The sequence below is a fragment of the Vigna unguiculata genome, chromosome 10 (genome assembly GCF_004118075.2).
Source record: "Vigna unguiculata cultivar IT97K-499-35 chromosome 10, ASM411807v1, whole genome shotgun sequence".
Taxonomy (NCBI): domain Eukaryota; kingdom Viridiplantae; phylum Streptophyta; class Magnoliopsida; order Fabales; family Fabaceae; genus Vigna; species Vigna unguiculata.
Genome location: NC_040288.1, coordinates 32,734,140 through 32,756,029, shown reverse-complemented (window position 1 = coordinate 32,756,029; position 21,890 = coordinate 32,734,140). Strand labels below are relative to the sequence as shown.

At 34.0% G+C, this 21,890-nt stretch overlaps 1 protein-coding gene across 1 annotated transcript; it reads left to right on the top strand.

The window, feature by feature from the left end:
- The first annotated feature begins 10,575 nt into the window (after positions 1 to 10,575).
- On the top strand, positions 10,576 to 21,677 carry LOC114165560. The gene is made up of 10 exons (XM_028050151.1): positions 10,576 to 13,662; positions 13,787 to 14,044; positions 14,293 to 14,994; positions 15,114 to 15,932; positions 16,181 to 16,858; positions 16,996 to 17,847; positions 18,231 to 18,938; positions 19,045 to 19,890; positions 20,012 to 20,689; positions 20,796 to 21,677. Exons 1-10 carry the CDS (start codon positions 10,576 to 10,578, stop codon positions 21,675 to 21,677), a joined length of 9,510 nt encoding a protein of 3,169 aa, XP_027905952.1.
- Positions 21,678 to 21,890: the final 213 nt, after the last annotated feature.

The following is a 21,890-nucleotide window of genomic DNA, read 5'->3' as shown; positions in this document are numbered from 1 at the left end:
TATTAATTTTGGTTCCCCATGATTTCCAAATTTAATCCTTTATTTTTCTTCTACAATTTTAGAACAGGTAAGTGTTAGGAAAATATTAATCAAAATAAATAAATAATAATAATAATAATAATAATTATTATTATTATCATTAGTAGATAAAAATAAAGATATGGATAATAGAAGATTTATCAAGTCAAACAAATAATAATAATATAGGACAAAAATATAAATGAAGAGAAGGTTAGAAAGATTCTTGGTTGAAGCACGCAGAACGTTATCCTTAGAAAGACGTCCATAATGCATAGGCCAAAATTAAAATATCATATGCATTTCTCTCCTAACATACAACAAACATAGAGAATAATAGATAATAGAGAAGAAAAAAAGCAATAGAGAATAGAGAGAGCAACTCATATGTATTATTATTGATAGGAAAAGTCCTATTTATAGATACAACATGTACTCCATAAAAGAAACAAATCAACGTAGTTAATACAAATATTTACATAAAGAGTAATGACTCATATGAGTATCAATCATATGAGTAAAGTATCAAATCAATGGACAATCATTAATTCATAACACTCCCCCTTGAGTGTCCATTGATAAAAAAAATATGTGCCTCGTTAAAACCTTTCTAGGAAAAATCCTTTGGGATAAAAAACCTAGTGAAGAAAAAAGAGTACAACATTTTGTATTTTTTAATACAATATTATTCATGACATTTTCTATTTCTCCCCCTCATGTAGACTTACATCATTAAGGTGACGGAGTCTGAACTTGTGAATCATTTGCTCAAAAGTTCTTGGCAAAAACTTCAAATAGACCTGCCATATTTTTACATGAATGAATTTTTGGATATCTATATCATCCTTTAAATTGAACAATACACTATTGTCTTCATATATGATTGTTGATTCCATCTTTGTCGGGGATAGTCACAAGTTTCTTGCACATGTTGAATTATAGACCTTAACCAAACATATTCACAACTTTCCTTGTAATTCTGTATAATTAGACGATGTTGCTACTATGGTTTGTTTCATATACCTTCATGAAACCCTTGTGCTACCACATGTGAACAAACATCTTGTTTGTGATCAACCATTGTGACATTGTGAGAATATGTCAAATAACATACATATACATAATTCATTGGTTTGAATCCGAATCATTTGGATGGAATAAGTTCATATTCGTAGTACCCTTAATGTAACAAAGTATATGTTTTACTCCAAACAATTTTCTTTTTGTAGTTGAAGAACTATGTCTTACTTAACAAATTTACAACAAATGCAATTTTAGATAGAGTATAATTAGCAAGATACATTAGTCTTTCTATGACACTAAGATATGGTGCTTCTGGACCAAGAAGATCTTCATCATTTTCTTGAGGTCTAAGAAGAGTCTTTATCAACATCTAACGACCTCACAACTATTGGAGTGCATAACGGACATGACTTGTCCATTTAGAACATTTTAAGCACCTTAATTATATAAGTCTCTTGACGTATAAAAACACATTTATTTAAATACTCAATTTTTAATTTCAAATAAGACTTTGCCCTTCAAAGATCATTCATTTCAAATTATTTCTTTGAGTAATCAATTGCCTTTGTGAGCTCATTAGGAGTTCCAACGATGTTTATGTCATCTACATAAACAATAATTATGGCAAATTCATTTTTGGATCTTTTCATATAAATACAAAAACAAATAGGACCATTTCTATATCCTTCTTTCAATAAGTACTCAATAAGACGATTATGCCACACAAGTCCTGATTTCTTTAATCAATAAAAGAGCATGTTCAATTTTATTGAATAGCCTTCTATATAAATATGATTTTCATTATCAAAAGAATTGTACGAATAGGTTGTAACATCATCCATTAGATGTAAATGCAAACCTTGTTGTGCAATGTTGTTGCATCCAATACTAGTGAATATCTTTTTTCACAAAACAATACAAGGTTTTGTGAACAACCTTGAACAACCAATTGTGCTTTGTATCTAATAATTTCATCATTCTTAATTTGATTTTTGCGCAAAAATCCATATGTACCCAATGAGTTTCACAACTTCAGGTGTACAAACTATACGTCCAAAAACATTTCGTTTAGTAAGCAAATATAATTATGCTTCTTTGCATATTTTCATTTTGGTGAATCTTTTCTTCACCGACAATCTTCAATGATCATTGCTTATTGATCCTCATTGTCATTCATAGCATTCATCGTTATGTTATAAGTAAAAGTTTTGTCAATGTTAACTTCATTTTGGTTCCATATTATATGATTCATGACATAATTTATTGAGATCTCATCATTTTCAATAATTTCAGGTGCTTGAGGTTCTTCTAGAACCGAATCATTAATTATGTCAAATGAATCTTTTGGAATTTTCACCTTTTCGATTAGGTCATTTTGCATTTTAGCTCCCTTCCTCATTCAAGAGTTTTTATCTTTAGAACCAATAGGTCTACCACGCATCAAACGTGTCCACATGAGTTTTTCAACCCTTTTTCTTTCGCATCATAATAACTGATCATGTCAAACAAGACAATCATTTTGATTAGTAAACTTCTGGTTTACCATGACATGCATTTCAATTATACTAATAAACTTGTAGTACAAACTATAAGAGAATGTTGATAATTTCTCCAATACACTTTCTTTTTCAACTCAATCATAGAGATATAAAGATATTTCATATCTTTTTCATTATTTGTCTAAATATAATATCTATTTAGACAAGTATCATTGAAACTTAATAAGTTTCTATTCAACTTCTTGGTAGAAGTATAATAGCTCTTCTAGAGTCTTCAAATATATTTGTAGTACTATAAATAATACTAACATTGATGTCTCGCATTATCAAATAATTGTATAAGTTGTTGCACTATCAATAAGACACATATATTTTTGTACTAGTGCAAACATTCGTTTTTCATATAAATGTAAATATCAATACGAGATTTTTTTAACACTCTCATAATCAATGAGGTGATCAATGCTTCCATTTGCTTTAGCAAAGAAAATAATAATATCAAGATGAGTAGCATCCATATAGCCATAATCAGAATCACCATCTTCATAAGCAAAATGTGTTTCTATGTTTTTCTCATTATTTGTAAGATGCTTTGGTGTACAATAAGTACAATTCAAATGGCCTTTACCACTGTAATGATAATATATGCTTTCATCTTTTTGTCAATATTTTCACATTATTGTGCCACATCTGGTGACAAAATGTGTCTTTGAAATTTTCTTTATAACCATGTCCATAATCAATATCGCGATCACAATCATGAAAATATAAATCAAATGATGCTGCATTCACTTCTGGGAATGAAGCATAACCAATTTGGACAGGTTTCTTGATTTTCAATCAAAAGCTCATTGCTTTGTTCAGTCATACAAAAACATGAAATAAATTCATAATATTTATTGCTGCATTCACTTCTAAGAGGAGCATATTAGGCGGATCTCATGATTTTTCATCAAAAGCTTTATTGCTTTGTCTAGTCAGCCATACATAGGCATGAAATAAATTCATAATATTTGTGAAATCTCTTTTCACAATATTTTTGTCAATGAGCAAATTAGTTGCTTAAATGCTTTATTTCTTTATTTAATGGTATCCCAATATCCATTGCATCTAAATATATTTCAACATTTAAAATCCAATATTATGAATTCTTCCTTGTAATATCAAGGGTCACAAATCCAAATTTTGCAACGTTTCCTTGTAAAATAATATTAATAATAATAATAATAATCATCAAAATAATATTAATAATAATAATAATAATCACCGTCATAATAAAAATAAAAATAATAAGACGGAGATGAAAATTGATAAAATTAAACAATTTTTATCACAAGAGGAAGAATATAAGGTAAAATTATAAATTGAGAAAGGATTAGAAAGAGCCTGGATTGAGATACGCAAAGCATTGTCGTTAGAGAGAAAAAGCTTCCACTATTGGTTGGAGCATAATAGATAATAGATAATAGTCCTCAATTGGTTGGAGCATCGTGTTGATAACGTGTTATGAAATAAAGCGAAGCGAATAATAGAGAGAATAATAGATAATAGAGAAGAGAAGAAACAATAGAGAATAGAGGATAGGAAACAACTCATATGTGTATTATTATTGATAGGAAGAGTCCTATTTATAGATACAACATGTACTCCATAAAGAAAACAAATCAACGTAGTTAATATAAATATTTACATAGAGAGTAATGACTTATATGAGTATTAATCATATAAGTAAAGTATCAAATGGACAATCATTAATTCATAACAACAACAATTTATTTATTTTTAATTATATTAAATATTTCCAACAATCCTACACATAATTTTAAAAAAATAATAAAACAAAACATATATTCTTTTAAAAACAAAGAGTAAATAACATACAATATCAGTATTCATTTTAGGTTCTAATCAGTGGTTACATGTTATGGCTTTATACGTATATCTTGTTTCATGAGTGTCACTTAGAGAGTTGTCAATGTCACAATGGTGAACCCACCATCACACTCACTAGTTAAATTCTGAAAGGGTGGTTTGTGACTCACTCCACTATAAAAATTGTCACTGGATTTATTAAGAGGTATTTAAAAAAAAACATAATAATGCAATACCTCAACCTTATTATTGCCACAATTTATAATACACCGTCATAGGAATGAAAAATAACATTTATTCATAAATATGATTTTTTTCTTCAGTGATGAAGATGAGATTAGGGATGACAAATGAATTCGTTAATAACAGAGGAAACTAATTCAAGTCGAAGGGCTACATGATAATTTCTCTTCTTCTGCTTTGTGTACATTCTAGAATAGATAAGCTGTCACAATAGTACATGAATATTACAGGAGCATGCTTATATTTCTTCTTATCATTTTAGGTCACTTGTATATAAAATACTATATATTCTTACAAGCATTGGAGACAAAAATATACAAGATTTTATGCCTATCTTTCACCTTCATTCTTTCCTTTATTTATCTTTTGTGATATATAGAGTAGGTTAGGCCTCATGGCCAACAACACCTATGAATCTGGCTATAAGGACAATATGTCTCCACCTCCTTTTAACGACCCTAGTCAGAACCTTTCTAAATCTTTTATATCACTATTGTACGTGAGACTCTTTATGTTAGGTGTACCAGACTTACTATGCTAGTTATTTTGGTGTCATAGTAGCGGGCGATATAGAAAATGCAGGCTTTTTATGATGGTGCAAAATACTTGACACAATAAGTTGATCTTACTATCTCAGGTGTACAAATATCCATCATAGTAAGTCCACCTTAATATGACATGCATTGATAGGTCTGACATATTAACATGCACTTGAATTCTCACCACTTTCCATTTCCGTGTACACCACCAATAAGTGGCTCTCACTGACGAACCTACCTAACACAAATCTGCCGCTAGGTAGCCTCCATATGGTTAACCCTATCACCTCCTCCTCAATTTGACATGCAACTCTGCTATTTGATGATGCTTGCTCTAACGACAACTCGTGGTGACACACCGAAATAATCATATGAGCAACACCAACAACAAACAAATGTGCAATGTGTGAAGAATTCAACTAAAGTCCAATAAAGGATGACAAGGTAAAGGAATATTCATCTGAGGAACAACTTCGACCCAATGACGTCACCCCAACAATTTTGTCTTTTAGCGATGTCACCCTAGACCTTGAAATTGAACGACACCAACCCCTATTACAATCATAACAAATTGCTCTTTCAATCCCAAAATTGAAGCGAATTTGAGTATAACATTTTAGGGTTCAATAACTTACCTCTTTGCAAGAATGCAATAATAGAGGAAAACAGCCATAATGAAAGTTGTGAGAATGCAAGACACAACAACAATAGAGTTGGTGAGAATGCTTAAGAGAAAATGTGAATAATTAGCATTCAGACTTTCTATGGCGAGTATCAAATTAATAAAATTGGTAAACATATACTATGATATGTCAGTTATTGACTGACATAATAACTTTTTTCTTAAATTAGAATTGTGCCACCGCGTCCATTTATTATGACAAGTCCTGTAATATCCCGGTCGGATATTACTAATTTTAAATAAATAAAATAAAATAGATAATGTAAACACATTAACTTAACTACCTTTTTCCTAAAAACGAGGGAAAATGAAAACCTTTATTAAATCTCCATAAATTCTGTAATCCACAAATTATAAATATCAACTACAAGTTCCAACTCTGATGAAAAATAAAATGTTTACAAAGTCCTTAAAATCAATAAAGTAATAAAACTCTGTAAAAAATACCCACGATAGCCCATGCTCTAGCTTTATGCCTCACCAGTACTAGTGTACCATCTGTAACATTATCTGTTCCCGTGTAACAGATTACACTATTATCGCCAAACACAAGCAGATAGGGTGAGCTAACAGTCTAAAACACACACACACACACATCAAAGGAACTCTATCATTTGATTCCATACAACATGGCCACCACCATGTCATCTATGCTCTATGTCTTTAGATGAATACCTCAAGATGCCTTGTTGCGACACCTACAAGCCACAACTTGTAGAACACGTGCAAGAAACCTACTATGGACCACACTCCGTGACGCTAGGTGGAGTTCCTAATACGAACATAGTTCGTAATGTCCTAAGACTACCAAACTCGTTGGCTAAATACCGAGGAGGACAATCTTTCTGGACCCATCCGTACAAGTCACAACTCGCACACTCACACTGACAACACTCACTGATTCAAGCCACAACTCAAGGATTCTTCGTGTTCATTCGTCATCCCGAGTCACAACTCAACAAATGTCATTCTGAGCCACAACTCAAGAAATGCCACGTGTTTACCCTCTATCTTGAGCCACAACTCAAGGGATATCGTTCTGAGTCACAACTCAAGGAACACTCTAGCAAGTCTCTCTTTAAGGTATCACCCAAGCCTTGTAGACCATGCACATCCAAGCAAACAAGTATGGTACTTCTGCGTTATCGCTTGGCATTACTCTAGAGCCGCCAGACAAAATTCCGTTCCAGACCGCCTAGCGGACACCACAAACCGCCAGGCACCTCTGATCCTGCAACTATCGCCTAGAGAAATGAACTCGGTCGCCAAGCGCCACGCGCTCCCAAAGCCATTATAATTGTAGCTATCACTTGGCGGTTCCAACCTCACCGTTAGGCGCTACACCTATACAACGAAACTTACTAGTTTTTACCAACTTGACAATTTACCAAACTCCCTTCCTACCTCAACATTCATCCCAGATATGACAAGTTTAGCTGGTTACTGTCCACACTGCTTCCACTCATCAAATCTCCTCTCCTATACTCCAAATTTGCTAAGTGTTTGTATCATCTTAAATGCCAAAACCATTATCATCTATCCTTTGATCACACCATAAACTTAGACAAGTCTCAACGCAACTAAATTCCATTTTTTGGCTATACTACCAATTATTCACAGTTTTGTTTCCACTAAATTCCTTTATGCCTTCTTTGTACCACACTTTCTCCAAAATTCCCATCAACCTAAGAGTTATTCAATGACCATAATTCATGCACTATTTGTTACCACTCTACTCTATCTAAGGTATCACCAACCACTCCTCATGCTTCATTTTGATTCCACAGAACCCAGCTCACAAGTGAACCCATAAATTCATTTACATCAACAATTTGTAACTTTCTTATCACTCTATCTCTCAGCCCACCTGTCTAGAAAATCCCTACGTTCCTCTTACTCACTAAAATTGAACCAAAATGAATTCTAGACCCAAGATTGCTCCTCATAGCCATATAGAGTCATCTTCTCTGCACTAGTTCTTGGCGGCTCAATCAGTACCGCCAAGCGGTGTATACCATTCTGGGAAATTTCCAGAATTTCTAGCACTTGAACGTCCCAAAATCCCAAGAATCCATCTCTCTAACTATTCTTACGATCTAACCATCAATCAGACTGCCAATGAGTTATAATACTAAATTAATTATGTAATTACAGTATCCTTAAAGTAATTCATGCATCCATTAATCCTATACGCAATTTCAATCATTTCCAAACCCTAGACGTTCATTCATACAATTTCCTCGAATTAACTTTGATTGAAAGCGTAATTCGTTAATGGCTAACATCAAATAATCAACTAACGATTAAAGCTCCCTTTTCCCCCGATTAAAATCAACCCAAAACCCTAAAAATATCAAAAATCGAACCAATCTTGCTTGCATCGCCTGACGGATGTTCATCACCGACAAGTGGATCATACAAAAACCCAGAAATTGGATTACACAACTTGCGTCGCCTAGTTCATGCTGCCGGGCAATTCCTAACAAGAATCCAAAAATTGAATGCAGTTCACATGTGTCGCCTAGCGGGCCTTCAAGGCCGCCAAGCGGTTTTTTGAAAATTTCCATAAACATGTAATTCAACAGAAATAGGCAGAGTTTAGACATCCAATTCTTTTCATGCATCATGCAACATAATCATATGTATAAAATGCACAGAGTCCAACTCCCTTAACTTGGATTCCTAGCTTCCGAATTACAAAATGCTAAAGTTCCTTCTTGATTCAAAATGCTCTCCCCTTAATACCACTCCTAATTCATGCAGCAAAGTCCCCCGAATTCAATCCACACGCTCAAGATTCTTTTCCTCTCAATACTCACAAGTGAGAGACTCCAAAGCACCCTCTCTCACATTTAATTTTGCCTTAATTAGGAATGATGGTGAGAAAAACGAAAATTAAATTAACTTATTGATGGTCATTCAATATTACAATGGGATTTTCTAGGCCTTCCATATGCTCCTTAAGACGGCTAGGGTTTCCTAAGCGTTCCCACTCATGCCAAAAAGAATTTTGGCAAATAAAAGAAAGCTTAATTTGTGTCTATCAAGGTTCAAACACACAACCATGTCAATGTCAAGTCAATGCACAACCAATTCATATTTCGTGATAATTCCTATAAATCTAGGATTATATTATCACTCATCATGATCAAGCATATTATTATTAAAATAATAATCAATTAAATAACACACAAATGACACATACAGGACTCGAACTCAAGTACTCTCAACCATATGAGCTAGTACTTTTCCACATCATACAAGTCAATATTTAATACCATAAAGGCTCCTACTACCCACATTAATTAATTAATTAATTAAAGTTTTTGGGTCTTACAAGTCCACCTACACTAGTCATAATAATTTTAATCTTTATTACAAAGTTGTCATTGGTTAACTTATTATGATAGATCGACATAATAACTTTAACCTTTTATTACAAGTTTGTCAATGATCAACTTATTATGACAGGTGCACTAAACTTGTTATAATAAGTCGTCATTAATTTGTATTCACCCTAGTAAGAGCCGCTTTACTGTCATTATTACCCCTCTCCTCTTTAGGAACAACTATCAACCATGGTATACATCCATTATGATAACCATTATTTCTAAGAACAAGATGAGTTTCATCATTAGTTTTATTCCCATTCCCAAACCTCATGCTCTGGTGCCTAGCTCTTGAGATAACTTCTCTATAAATAAGTCTTCATGGATCAGCTGGAGGTTTAGTGCTTGAGGTTTCTTCTTCCAAGGGTTTTGCTCTTTGTGGCTTTGCATCAATTTTGTCCCTCAACCGCCTCTATAATTAGCTCAAATTGCAAGATTTTCATTCAATTCTTCTGGTTTTTGTTTGATTTTCTCTTTTAATGTTGTAATATGCAAAACAAACTAAATTGAGGTGAATTTAACTTTAACTTATCAATAATCAAAACAAGATAAGTGCCAAAATCATCTAAGAATTCACTTAAATTGGGCAATTATCACTCTCCATTCCAAATTTCATATCAAAGACTTGGGCACATTAAAATACTTCCTTGAAATTGAGGTAGATCACTATACACAAGGCATATCTTTATGTCTACGAAAGTATTACCTTTGGCCTTCTTAATGATTTTGGGATGCTTATATGCAAGACTTCCTCTGTGCACATGGAGAGCTCTTTCCACCAACATGTTTACTCCTTTGACCTTCTCCCTGACCCGCTTCCATATCTAAGGTTAGTTGGACGTCTTCTATACATCACTAGCACTCAACCGAATATTGCCTTAGCCACATAACAATTAAGCCAGTTCATGTCCAAACCCACACAAGACCATCACAATGTGGCAATTAAAGTCCCTCATTATCTTGAAAGGTGCCCAAAAAAGGTTTAGAGTTTCCTATAACTTGAAGTACTGAAATTTGTGGTTTTAGCAACATTGATTGCATATACATAAAATAATTATATTCTATTAATTATTATAATTAATAATTTTTCTAATATTTATGGTGAGTAATATTTATAAATTACTAAATTAATAAAATAAATTATGTTTATAAGATAAAAATGATAAAAGAGCATGGACATAAACTAGAATTTACAAAAAAAATCTCTCATCTAATATTATTAATTAGTTACCTTCAACTATACCCTCTCATAACTAATATTACTCTATGATTTACTTGTATGCATGCAGAAAAGATGTAGTTGACATGGCATGGCTGCTCTAATAGCGTGTTTTCATTTCTTGACATTGTCGCCTCGAGCAAAGCTATGGCTAAAGAAGCAATTCATTCAATTGGACTTGTACAAGGCAAGATTTGATGAAGTAAAAGATGTTGTTGAGAGGCTCAAGAACAAGAGAGATGCTATTCGGCATACAACGGATGAGGAAGAACGTCGACATGGTAGAAGAATTCACATTGAAGTTAAAGAATGGATGGAGAGGGTGGATAAACTTATTCTCGAATATAGGGTTTTCAACGAGGATGAAATATGCCATAAATGTGCATTGTTTGATTTTTTTGACAGTGGTTACCTTCCGAAGCCAGGTATAAGGTATCGTCGAAGTAGAAAAGCAAATGATATAACAAAGCAGGCAAATGGGTTACTACAAGATGCAAAGTTTGACATTTTATCTTATTGGTCTGGCCCTCCCTCCATGGCAGCCTTTTTTTCTAACCTTGGTTATGAAAGCTATTCATCAAGGAATGACACTGTGAAAAAGATCGCTGATGAATTCCAAAAGCCAGGTGTTAGAATGATCGGTCTTCATGGGTTGAGTGGCGTTGGCAAGACTACTTTAGTGAAAGAAGTTGTGAAAAAAGCTTTGAAAGATAAGATGTTTGAAGTGGTGACCATGGCAAGTGTGACAAAAAACCCTGATATAAGAAAAATCCAAGGACAAATTGCTGATATGTTGGGGGTTGTATTGGAGGAGGAAAGTGACATTGCAAGAGCTGCTAGGATACACCAGATATTGAATAATGAGAATAAGAGCACGCTGATAATCCTAGACGATCTTTGGGAAGAAGTGAACTTTGACTTGCTAGGGATTCCATATGAATTAGAAAAAGAAGATGGCGTAAAAAATATCCAAGGAAAATCCCCTGATGTATATAGCTTGAAGAATGTCAGTGATGGAAAATCCCCCATCCTTGATGGTTCAGCGAGTTTTAAAAAAGGAAGGTCACACGATGTTGATGGTTCTAAGAATGTCAAGAAAGGAGAGGTCCTTGGTGGTGGTTTTAAGAATGTCAATGAAGGAAAATCACCTATTGATGCTTTTGGTCGAGTGAAAGCAGAAAATATTGTTCCTCAGTACAAAGGGTGCAAGATTTTGATGATTTCTGAAATAAAACAAGTGTTGTTAAGTCAAATGGAAGGGAAAGAAGAGAGTATCTTCCCCGTGGAAGTCTTAAAGGAGAAGGAAGCAGAGATGTTGTTTAAGAAAAAGGCAGGAATAAGTGGTAAGAGTTTTGAATATGACAAATTAGGAGCTCAAATTGCCAGCAAGTGTAAAGGATTGCCGATGACAATAGTTACCACTGCAAGGGCATTGAAAAATAAGAGTCTTTCTGTATGGGAAGAAACTAATCGAAAACTTGAATCTCAAAACTTAACTGGAGCACCTGAATATTCTACGAAGTTGAGCTATGAACTTTTAGAAGATGAGGAACTCAAGCACATATTCCTGCTTTGTGCTCGCATGGGTCATGATGCATTGATTGTGGACTTGGTGAAATATTGTATTGGTTTTGGTTCTCTCCGAGGATTCAACACAGCAAGAGAAACTAGAGACAGGGTATATACGTTGGTTGCAAAGTTAAAAGAGTCAGGTCTATTGTCTGACAGTTATTCAAGTGACCATTTTACCATGCCAGATACTGTTCGCAGAGCAGCTTTGTCCATAGCATATAAGGAAAATCATTTGTTTACAATGACAAAGGGAAAGGTAGATGAATGGCCAGAAAAACTTCAAAGGTATGTTGCACTTTCCTTACATCATTGTGACTTTGTTGATGATTTTCCTGGGAGGTTAAATTACCCAAGACTTAGAGTCCTTCAAATTGTCAATAATATTCCACATCTGAAAATACCCAAAAACTTCTTCAAAGGAATGAAAGAACTTAGAGTGTTGATATTGATTGGTATTCAATTGCCCCTCATTGATTCTTCAATTTCATCCTTGCATAAACTTAGAATGCTTTCTTTGGAGCAATGTTGCATGCTCGATGAAGAATTATCCATCGTAGGAGAGATGAAAAGGTTAAGAGTTCTTAGTTTTTCAGGATCTGATATCAAAAGTCTGCCATATGAGTTGAATGAGTTAAAAAGGCTACAAATATTTGACATAAGTAATTGCTCTAAACTTAAAAATATTCCGCATGGTGTCGTATCTAGCTTGGTAAGTCTAGAGGAGTTGTATATGAGAAATACCTTGATTCAATTGAAGGATGAAGAACAAACTCGTCAAAGTCAAATAGCTCTTCTTTCTGACTTAAAACATTTGAATCAATTGACAACTTTGGACATACAAATCCCAAATGTTTCGAATTTGCCAAAGAATTTGTTTTTTGACAAGTTAGATAATTACAAGATTGTTATTGGAGATTTAAGTTCATTTTCAGATACCGGTTTCCAAATGCCAGAGAAATATGAAACATTGAAATTTTTGGCAGTACAATTGAAAAATGGATGTGATATTCATTCCTTAAAGGAGATCAAAATGTTGTTTGAAGGAGTTGAAAATTTGTTTCTAGAACTTAATACTGTCCATGAAAAGCCCACTAGTGCTCGTGAAGCCCATAATATTGTCCACGACCTCTTTTATAGATTGAATTTAAAAGGATTTCCATATCTTAAACATTTGTGGATTGTAAATAATTCTACCATTCAATCTCTCATCCATCCAAAGGACAGGCAACATCCTGAGAAAGCTTTTCCAAAATTGGAGTCATTATGTCTCTATAATCTCAAGATGGATGAATTATGCTCTTGTAAACTTTCAGAACCCTCCTTTGGTAAATTGAAAGTCATCAAGATCAATCTATGTGGTGAATTGAAGAATGTATTCTCAATTTCCGTGGTTGGACTTTTGAAAGTTCTTGAAACAATTGAAGTTTCTGAATGTAACTCTTTGAAGGAAATTATCAATGTGGGACCACCAAACAACTTTGAAAATATTGAGCTTCTTATGCTTCCTGAATTACGTTATTTGAAGCTACAATCTTTATCTGAATTCATTGGGCTTGATGCTATTCCTCACATAGAAGGAGAGGAAAGAAAACTCTTCCATGAAAAGGTGCGCTTAAAGTTATCCTCTAAATTTCTTTATCTTTTTGAACTAAAACTTATTTTTTCACATTTTTAGAAAGTCATAATCAACTTAGTTTTTTTATATACTAATCACGTGTGTCTATTTGCAGGTTGGAGTTTCAAAATTACAAAGACTAGAGTTGTCCTCGATCCAGATTGACGTAATATGGAGTGTCGACCAATCTTCAGAAAGATCATCTTTTGAAAATTTAACACATTTGGACGTTAATGGTTGTTGGAAATTAAAATATTTGATGTCATCTACAATGGCCAAGTGTTTGGTGAATCTTCAAAGCCTTTATGTAAGTGAATGTGAGAAGATGAAAAACATCTTCCTCCCTGAACAAGATAGAGAGAAAGATATTATGGTAAGAAGATCGGTTTAATTAGATTAAATTATATGATTTGAAATTGCTAACCCAAAATCATACTTCCAGATGGTACAATAATTAATGTTGCTTGTTTGTAGATCTATATATCTTAGTCTATTTCAAATTTTCAGAGTTTTATTGCTTTATATAACCAGAGTACTTTTTTTTTTTTTCTGCTTATTTATTTGGTTATTCTATTTGACATCTAATTTCGACTAACTTATGACTACTGTGTACCAAAACAGGGCAACATCTTTCCAAAATTGAAGAATATGAAACTTCGCAGCATGAAGAGTCTGAGTAAGATATGGAATCCGAAACTTCCTTCAGACTCCTTTAGCAAACTAGACACTCTAATCATTGAGGAGTGTCACAAACTTGAAAATGCAATGGAGAGAATATTTGGGAGACTATGCAACTTGAGAGTTACAAATTGCAGGTCCATGCAAGCAATATTTAATATATGTGAGAAAGTTGGGGATGTAGCTAATAACTTGCAAGATGTGCATTTAGAAACACTCCCCAAATTGAAGCTTGTATGGAAAATGAATAATGAAGACCAAGTAGGGATTCCTAAGTTTAACAATCTGAAGAGGATATTGGCTAAAGATTGTGACAACTTGGAATATATATTTCCATTTTATGTAGCCAATAGTCTTGATAATCTTGAATCTCTTGTGGTTTGTGGTTGCTATGGATTGAATGAAATTGTTGCCGAAAGGGAAGCCACCAACACTGTCAGAGTCAGATTTAACTTTCCTAAACTAAGCACCATCAAATTTTCAGAACTGCCAAAACTTAAGAGCTTCTGTCCAACAGCTTATGACTTATCATGTCCATTGAAAGAGCTGTCTATTGAACTTTGTAACAATCTGGAACCATTCAACAAAGGAACCCAACATGAACAAGCAAATCATGTACATGTATTCTTTCCTGAAGAGGTACTGGTACTAAGCCACTCAACTCTTCAAACAACACTAGAAACATAATCTTCCACTTTTATTTAAATATCTGTACATTTATATGAATATAATCATCTTTTTCTTTATGTGTTTGTCAATTATAGGTTATCAATAACTTGAAGACCATGCAAATTGAGTCTCGGTATGCAAAGTCATCAAGCAGTTATATGGGTAAAAGGAACCATCGAAGGGATAACTTAGAAGAGCTTTCCTTGTCTAGATTAATAGATACTGAGATTTTATATTCTTTCCTATATAGAAATCCTAATTTGAAAAGTTTATCATTGAATAATTGTTTCTTTGAAAAGATAGTGCCTCCAAAGGAAGATACTGAAATTGAAAACTTGGGAGTAGTACCAAATCTGAAAAGCTTGATGTTGATAGACTTGCCGAATCTGGAAGAGATAGGATTTGAACAAGACATAATTCTTGAAAGGTTAGAGTTATTGATTTTAAAGAATTGTCCTCGTATGATTACCATAGCACCTTCCTCTGTATCTTTTACTCGCTTGACAAATCTAGAAGTGGTCAATTGTGATGGATTGCAAAGTCTAATGTCAGCATCTACTGCAAAAAGTTTGGTTCAGCTTAACACCATGAAGGTAGTGAAATGTGAATCCCTGATGGAAATAGTAAGAAAGGATGGAGAAAAATCTGATAGAGTTGTTTTTCAACAATTGAAAGCCCTAGAGCTTGTTTCACTGAAGAACCTCAAGAGTTTTTGTGTCTCTGATTGTGACTTTGAATTCCCATCATTGGAGAAATTAGTAGTGAGCTCATGTTATAATATGGATAGATTTTCTGAAACAGTCACCAGCTCACCAATTTTACAAAATGTACATGTTGTACACGGAAAAGAGAACAAACGATTTTTCTGGGAAGGAGATATAAATGCTACAATACAAAAAATATTCGAGGAAAAGGTATGTAATTATGTATGTTTTCTTGTCTAAAATTTCTTTTCTATTTTGTTCTTTTTAAAAGTTCACTTCAAACAACGAAATTACTTAAAAAATTGTTAGAATTTGAGGGTAATGAGAGAAATAATTATGTTTTTGGCTTCAGTTGTCTTTTTACAGAATCTGTAACCTAAAAACGCTAATATATGAAAAGTGATCGTCTGAGTGGGATATGTCATTATACAATGAACTTACACAATATATATTCACAGAAATTTTTTGAAGGCATGGAGGAGATGAGCCTTCCCGAACATCAAGAAACTTGGCAACGAGGAGTTGGTCTGCAAAAGCAAAATAGTTGCTTTTATAGTTTGAAAGTTTTGAAACTTGAGAATTGTGTAATTCAACCATGTGCAATTCCATCTGATATTCTTCCTTATTTGAGGAGCTTAAAAGAACTGCAAGTACGAGGTTGCAACAATGTAGAGGTAATTTTTGAGATGAATGGTGAAGAGGGTATTGGATCAACATTTCACTTGCACAAACTGACTTTAGAAAAGCTACCGAAACTTAAGGATGTGTGGGAAAGAAACGGTAAAGGAACCGAGAGCTTTCAAAATTTGAAGCTAGTCAATATTAGTGAATGTGACAACCTGCAAACTGTGTTTCCTTTGTCCTTGGCAAAAAATCTTAAGAAGCTTGATGAACTTCAAATAGTACATTGTCATAGATTGCAGGAAATTGTTAGAACGGAAGATGACACATCAGTGGTGTTTGTGCTCCCTTGCTTAAGTAAACTATGTCTTGTCGATTTGCCAGAGCTCATTTACTTCTACCCAGAATCATTCACTTTAGAATGCTCGGCATTAAATAAATTATTTGTGTGGAGTTGCCCAGAGTTGGAGCTATTTGGAAGTGCTAACAGACAACCCATTTTCTTTGATCTAAAGGTAACTAAGTAACATGCAATGTACACTTTCTGTCTCTCTCTCTCTCTCTCTCTCTCTCTCCCTATTTGTATATATTTTACGTTTCACCTTTTAATACACAGTCCTGACTTTTTTATTTGATTTTCTTTCTTCACTAGGACGTTTGCAACCTTAAGGAACTGATACTTGACTGGAAACACATATTGGTGTTAAGGAAGAAGTTGGGAGAACCTATGAACAACCTCAAATATTTAAATTATTTTAAGTTCTTCTTTGATGTTGATGAGAATGAAAGACCTGATTTGCCCATTCAAATACTGCAGAAGATGCCCAATTTAAGAAAAATGACTATATGCTATTGCAATTGCCTCGAGGTATTCCAAACTCAAATCCCAGAAATTGTTGAGAAAAAGGTGCTTACATACTTGAAAACATTGAAACTGGATAGTGTGTCAAAACTGCAGTCCATTGGGTCGGAGGACTCACCATGGTTAAACGTGATTTGTGACAGTGAAAAGCTCCAAAAATTACATGTTGTCGATTGTCCTGATTTGAAAACATTAGTGCATTCTACTCCTTCAGTGTCTTTCACGTATGTGAAAAAGTTATACATAGAGAGGTGTCAAGAATTGAAGTATTTATTCACATTATCAGCAGTGAATAAGTTAGAGAACCTTGAGTATATACAAGTCAAAGACTGTGAGTCAATGGAAGCAATAATCTTGAAAGAGGATGACATCTCAGAAGAGATCAAATTACAACATTTAAAGCGCATAGATCTAAATCTTTTATCAAGCTTGGAATGCTTTTATTCAGGCAATGACACTTTGCGGGTACCCTCCTTGATGCAAGTGGACATATGGGAGTGCCCCAAGATGAAGTTTTTCTCTAGAGGAGAGATACACCTAAATTCTTCTTTTAGAGGAATTCAAGCTTCAAACGTCTCAAGTGATGACTTGGTCTTCTACCATGATCTTAACTCTTCAGTAGAAAAGGTGTTCTTGCAACAGGTAACAACTCCCGATTCTGAATCAATTAATTACTGTTAGGTAAACTTAAATGGAATAAAATTAAATAAGTTGTTTTATGGGTAGTTAATTTGTTTAGGAGTTCTGTGTTTTAGAGTGCAAGTGTCATGGGTTTATTGTATTGGTTAATAGGTAATAATTTTGTCTTGATAACAGAGTTTAAGGCTTGGAGATTAAAAGCCAAAATAGAGTCTATAAATTGTAGTGTTTTAATCACATGAAGATTTATTTGCTAACCTTTGTTTGAGTGAATTTAAAGAATATAAAACAAGAACCATTGTAGATTTGTAGCGATGTTTTATAGGTAAACAAAGTCGAGCAGGAAATGGATATATCTGATGATAAACGTCTTGTGATATTTATAGGAGTTTTTTCAAGCCGTGGACAAGGACTATCATTCTGATCAACTTCAGACACTATCAGAACTATATTGTAAAATTAGTATGGAAAACAAATGGTTGGCCAATTTGGAAACTTTGAAGCTGCAGAACTGCACTCTATTATATGCAATTCCCTCTTCTATTCTTGCTCTTTTAAAGAACTTAAAAGAGTTAGAAGTACGAGATAGCGACCAAATAGAGGCAATTTTTTATATAAATGACGATACTGAGATTAAGGAAACAGAATCCCAGTTGAAGATATTGACTTTAAATGGGCTTTCAAAGTTGACGCATGTGTGGGAAAAGGACACAAACAAAATTCTCATCTTTCAAAATCTACTAGAGGTTGTTGTTAGTGACTGTGCAAAGCTGCAAACTTTATTTCCTGCTTCCCTTGCAAAAAGTCTCAAAGATCTTAAGAAGCTTAAAATAGATACCTGTGAAAATTTGCAAGACTTTATTGAACATGAAGAAACAACATTTGTAACAGAAAAGTTTGTGTTCCCTTGTCTAGAGGATTTGGAACTCTGTGACTTGCCCCGGATCACTTGTCCTAAAATGTTCACTCTAGAATTCCCCTCCGTAAAATTCTTAGATGTGAGGGGTTGTGATGGGTTAGGGTTATTTCAAAGTGTATATGATCCCATGGAGGGCACTTCAAGCAGAAAACTTCCTCTTATCTCAGACCCAAATGTAAGTAAAGCTTCATAGAATCTTTATTTCCGATTTTCTTCTTCTTTCCTCTTTTGTTTATTTCACACACCTTTCAATGTTATTTGGTTTTGGCTCTAATTGTTAGGTCATTTCCAACCTGGAGAAACTGACTCTTGATTGCAAACAAATTTTGGCATTAAGCTTATGGTTTAAGTCACAGAAATCTATAGAACGCCTCACAAATTTAAACAGCATTTCCTTGTGTTTCTTTCGCGCTAAGGAAAATGAAATGCCCATGTTGCCGGTTGAAATACTCAAGGCTCCAAATTTAATAGAAATGGATATAAGCAGCTGTGTAAGTCTCAAGAATTTCCTTGCTAAAAACCCTAAAATTGGCGAGGAGGAGATGCTGGGAAAGTTGACAATAGTGAAGCTATGCAATGTGTCCACTACACAGTTATTCGAGTTAGAGTACTCCTCAAGCTTAAACATATTTGAGAGGCTCCACAAATTATTTGTTTCCGACTCTCACTATTTGACAACATTAGGAGTACATTTCACTTCTACAGTGTCTTTCTCTTGTCTGAAAGAAGTGAATATATACAAATGTCAAAAGTTGAAGTATTTATTTACATCTTCAGCTGCCAAAATGTTAATGAACCTTGAGGAGATTAGTGTCGTTGAATGTGAATCACTAACAGAAATAGTGGTTAAAGAGGGATATACAACTTCTGAAGCCATTAATTTTGAGCGACTCCACTCCATTTATCTTCAATCTTTAACAAGTTTAGTATGCTTTTATTCTGGGAGTGACACTCTGCAATTATCATCTTTGAAAATTGTGACAATATGGAGGTGCCCCAACATGGAGATTTTCTCCCAAGGAATTGAATCCCTTAATGGCATTACGTTATCCACAGACCTGGAACCAGATGATTTACCTTCTCCACAAGATCTTAATACTAGAATAAAAGGGATCTCACAACGAAAGGTAAAAATTTCAAGGATGTGTTTGTAAAGATATTTATAATTTATTTGACCTTATCATATTGACTGCATATTCGGAAGTAATTTATACAATTTATAAAAGTAAACTTTTGTTATATTTTCAGGAGTTTATTGAAGCAGTGGACAAGAAGTGTTTTTCTTATTATCTTGAGCTACAAGAAGATCCACATTGTAAGTTTGGCTTGCAAAACCAGTGGTTGCGCGATTTGGTTACTTTGAAGCTTCAGAAGTGTACTCTGCCATGTGCAATTCCATCTGCTATTCTTGCTCTTCTAAAGAGCTTAAAAGAGTTGGAAGTACGGGATAGCAACACAGTAGAGGTACTTTTTAATATGAATGACACTGAAATTACGCCAATGGCATCGCAGTTGAAGATGTTGACCTTAGAAAAGCTATCGAAGATGAGACGTGTTTGGGAGAAGAGGAAAAATGGAGTTGTCATCTTTCCGAATTTGCAAGAGGTCATTGTTAGAAGTTGTGAAAACCTGCAAACTTTATTTCCTGCTTCCCTGGCAAAAAATTTAAAAAGTCTAAAAACCCTTGAAATACATAATTGTGATAAGTTCCATGAAATTGTAGAAAAAGAAGAAGACACAGAAGCAAAGTTTGCGCTCCCTTGTTTAGAGATGTTGGATCTTTATTCCTTGCCACAACTCACTTGCTTTTATGCTCAAACATTCACTTTGGAAGGCCCAGCCTTAAATAAAATATCTGTGGTGAAGTGTGGCAAATTGGAGTTATTTACTTCAGTTAACAGAAAGCCTCTTATTTCAAGTCTAGAGGTAAGTGTGCATCAAAGAATCAACACTCTCAAGTTTTTCCCTTTTTTGTCTATTATTACAAAACTTAATTTCTATTGAATTTGATTTTGCTTTAATTGTTAATTAGGTCATTTCAAACCTAAGAAAATTGAATCTCGATTGGAAACAAATTATGGCATTAAGAGCAAGGTTTAGGTCTGAAAAATTTACAAGGGTCTTCAAATTTGTGACTGAAATGAAGCTGGCCTTGGACGGTAATGTGAGTGAGATGCCTATAGTGCTCAATGAAATACTCCATACAACACCCAACTTAATAAAAATGACAATGTTTATATACAATTGCAATAGTACGGAGATTTTCCTTGCTCAAAACTACAAAATTGTTGAGGATGGGATGCTCTTAAATTTAAGAATGTTGACACTATCCCATGTATCTACCATCCGATCCATCCAGACACAGAACTCATCATGGTTAAACACAATCTGCGAGAAGGTTCACGAATTAACTGTCTTCCGATGCCATCATGTTGAAACAATTGGAGTGCATTCTACTTCTACAATGTCTTTCTCTTTTCTGAAAAAGTTGTATGCATATCGATGTCCCCAATTGCGGTATTTATTTACATCTTCAGTAGCCAAGAAGTTAGTGAACCTCAAAGAGATCAGGGTCACAGAATGTAAATCTCTGAAAGAAATAGTGTCAAAAGAGGGAGATGAACATGAACAGAAAGGAGAAGGTGAAGATGAAGATGAAAATGAGATGATAACCATGAAGCTTGAGATTTTGACTCTTATCTCATTAGGCAAATTTGAAAGGTTTTACTCGGGGAGTTCCACTTTGAATGTCCCATTTTTGAGAAGAGTGAGGGTTGACAAATGCTTCCACACCAAGATTTTTCGTCATCGTGATAAATTGCGTCCGGAAGTTAGTGTGGTGATAGATGAAATCCGTCGTAAAGGTGATACAAAAGCTCTGATTATGCAACAGTTTGAGGAGGAGGCCTCCTGACTTACAGTTTGGTGACAAATTCCCTTGACTTGGAAGTAAGTTCATTATATCATTATCTATTCCTCTTAGAAATGGAATTAGCATATGCTGAACACTGCTACTCACTTAGTGTGAAGGCCTTCATCATCTAATAACTTTTCTCTGTTTTCGCATTTTACATAAATAAAGAAATGTGAAATGTTAAACCAAAATATATTTTTTCCCCAATAGGTG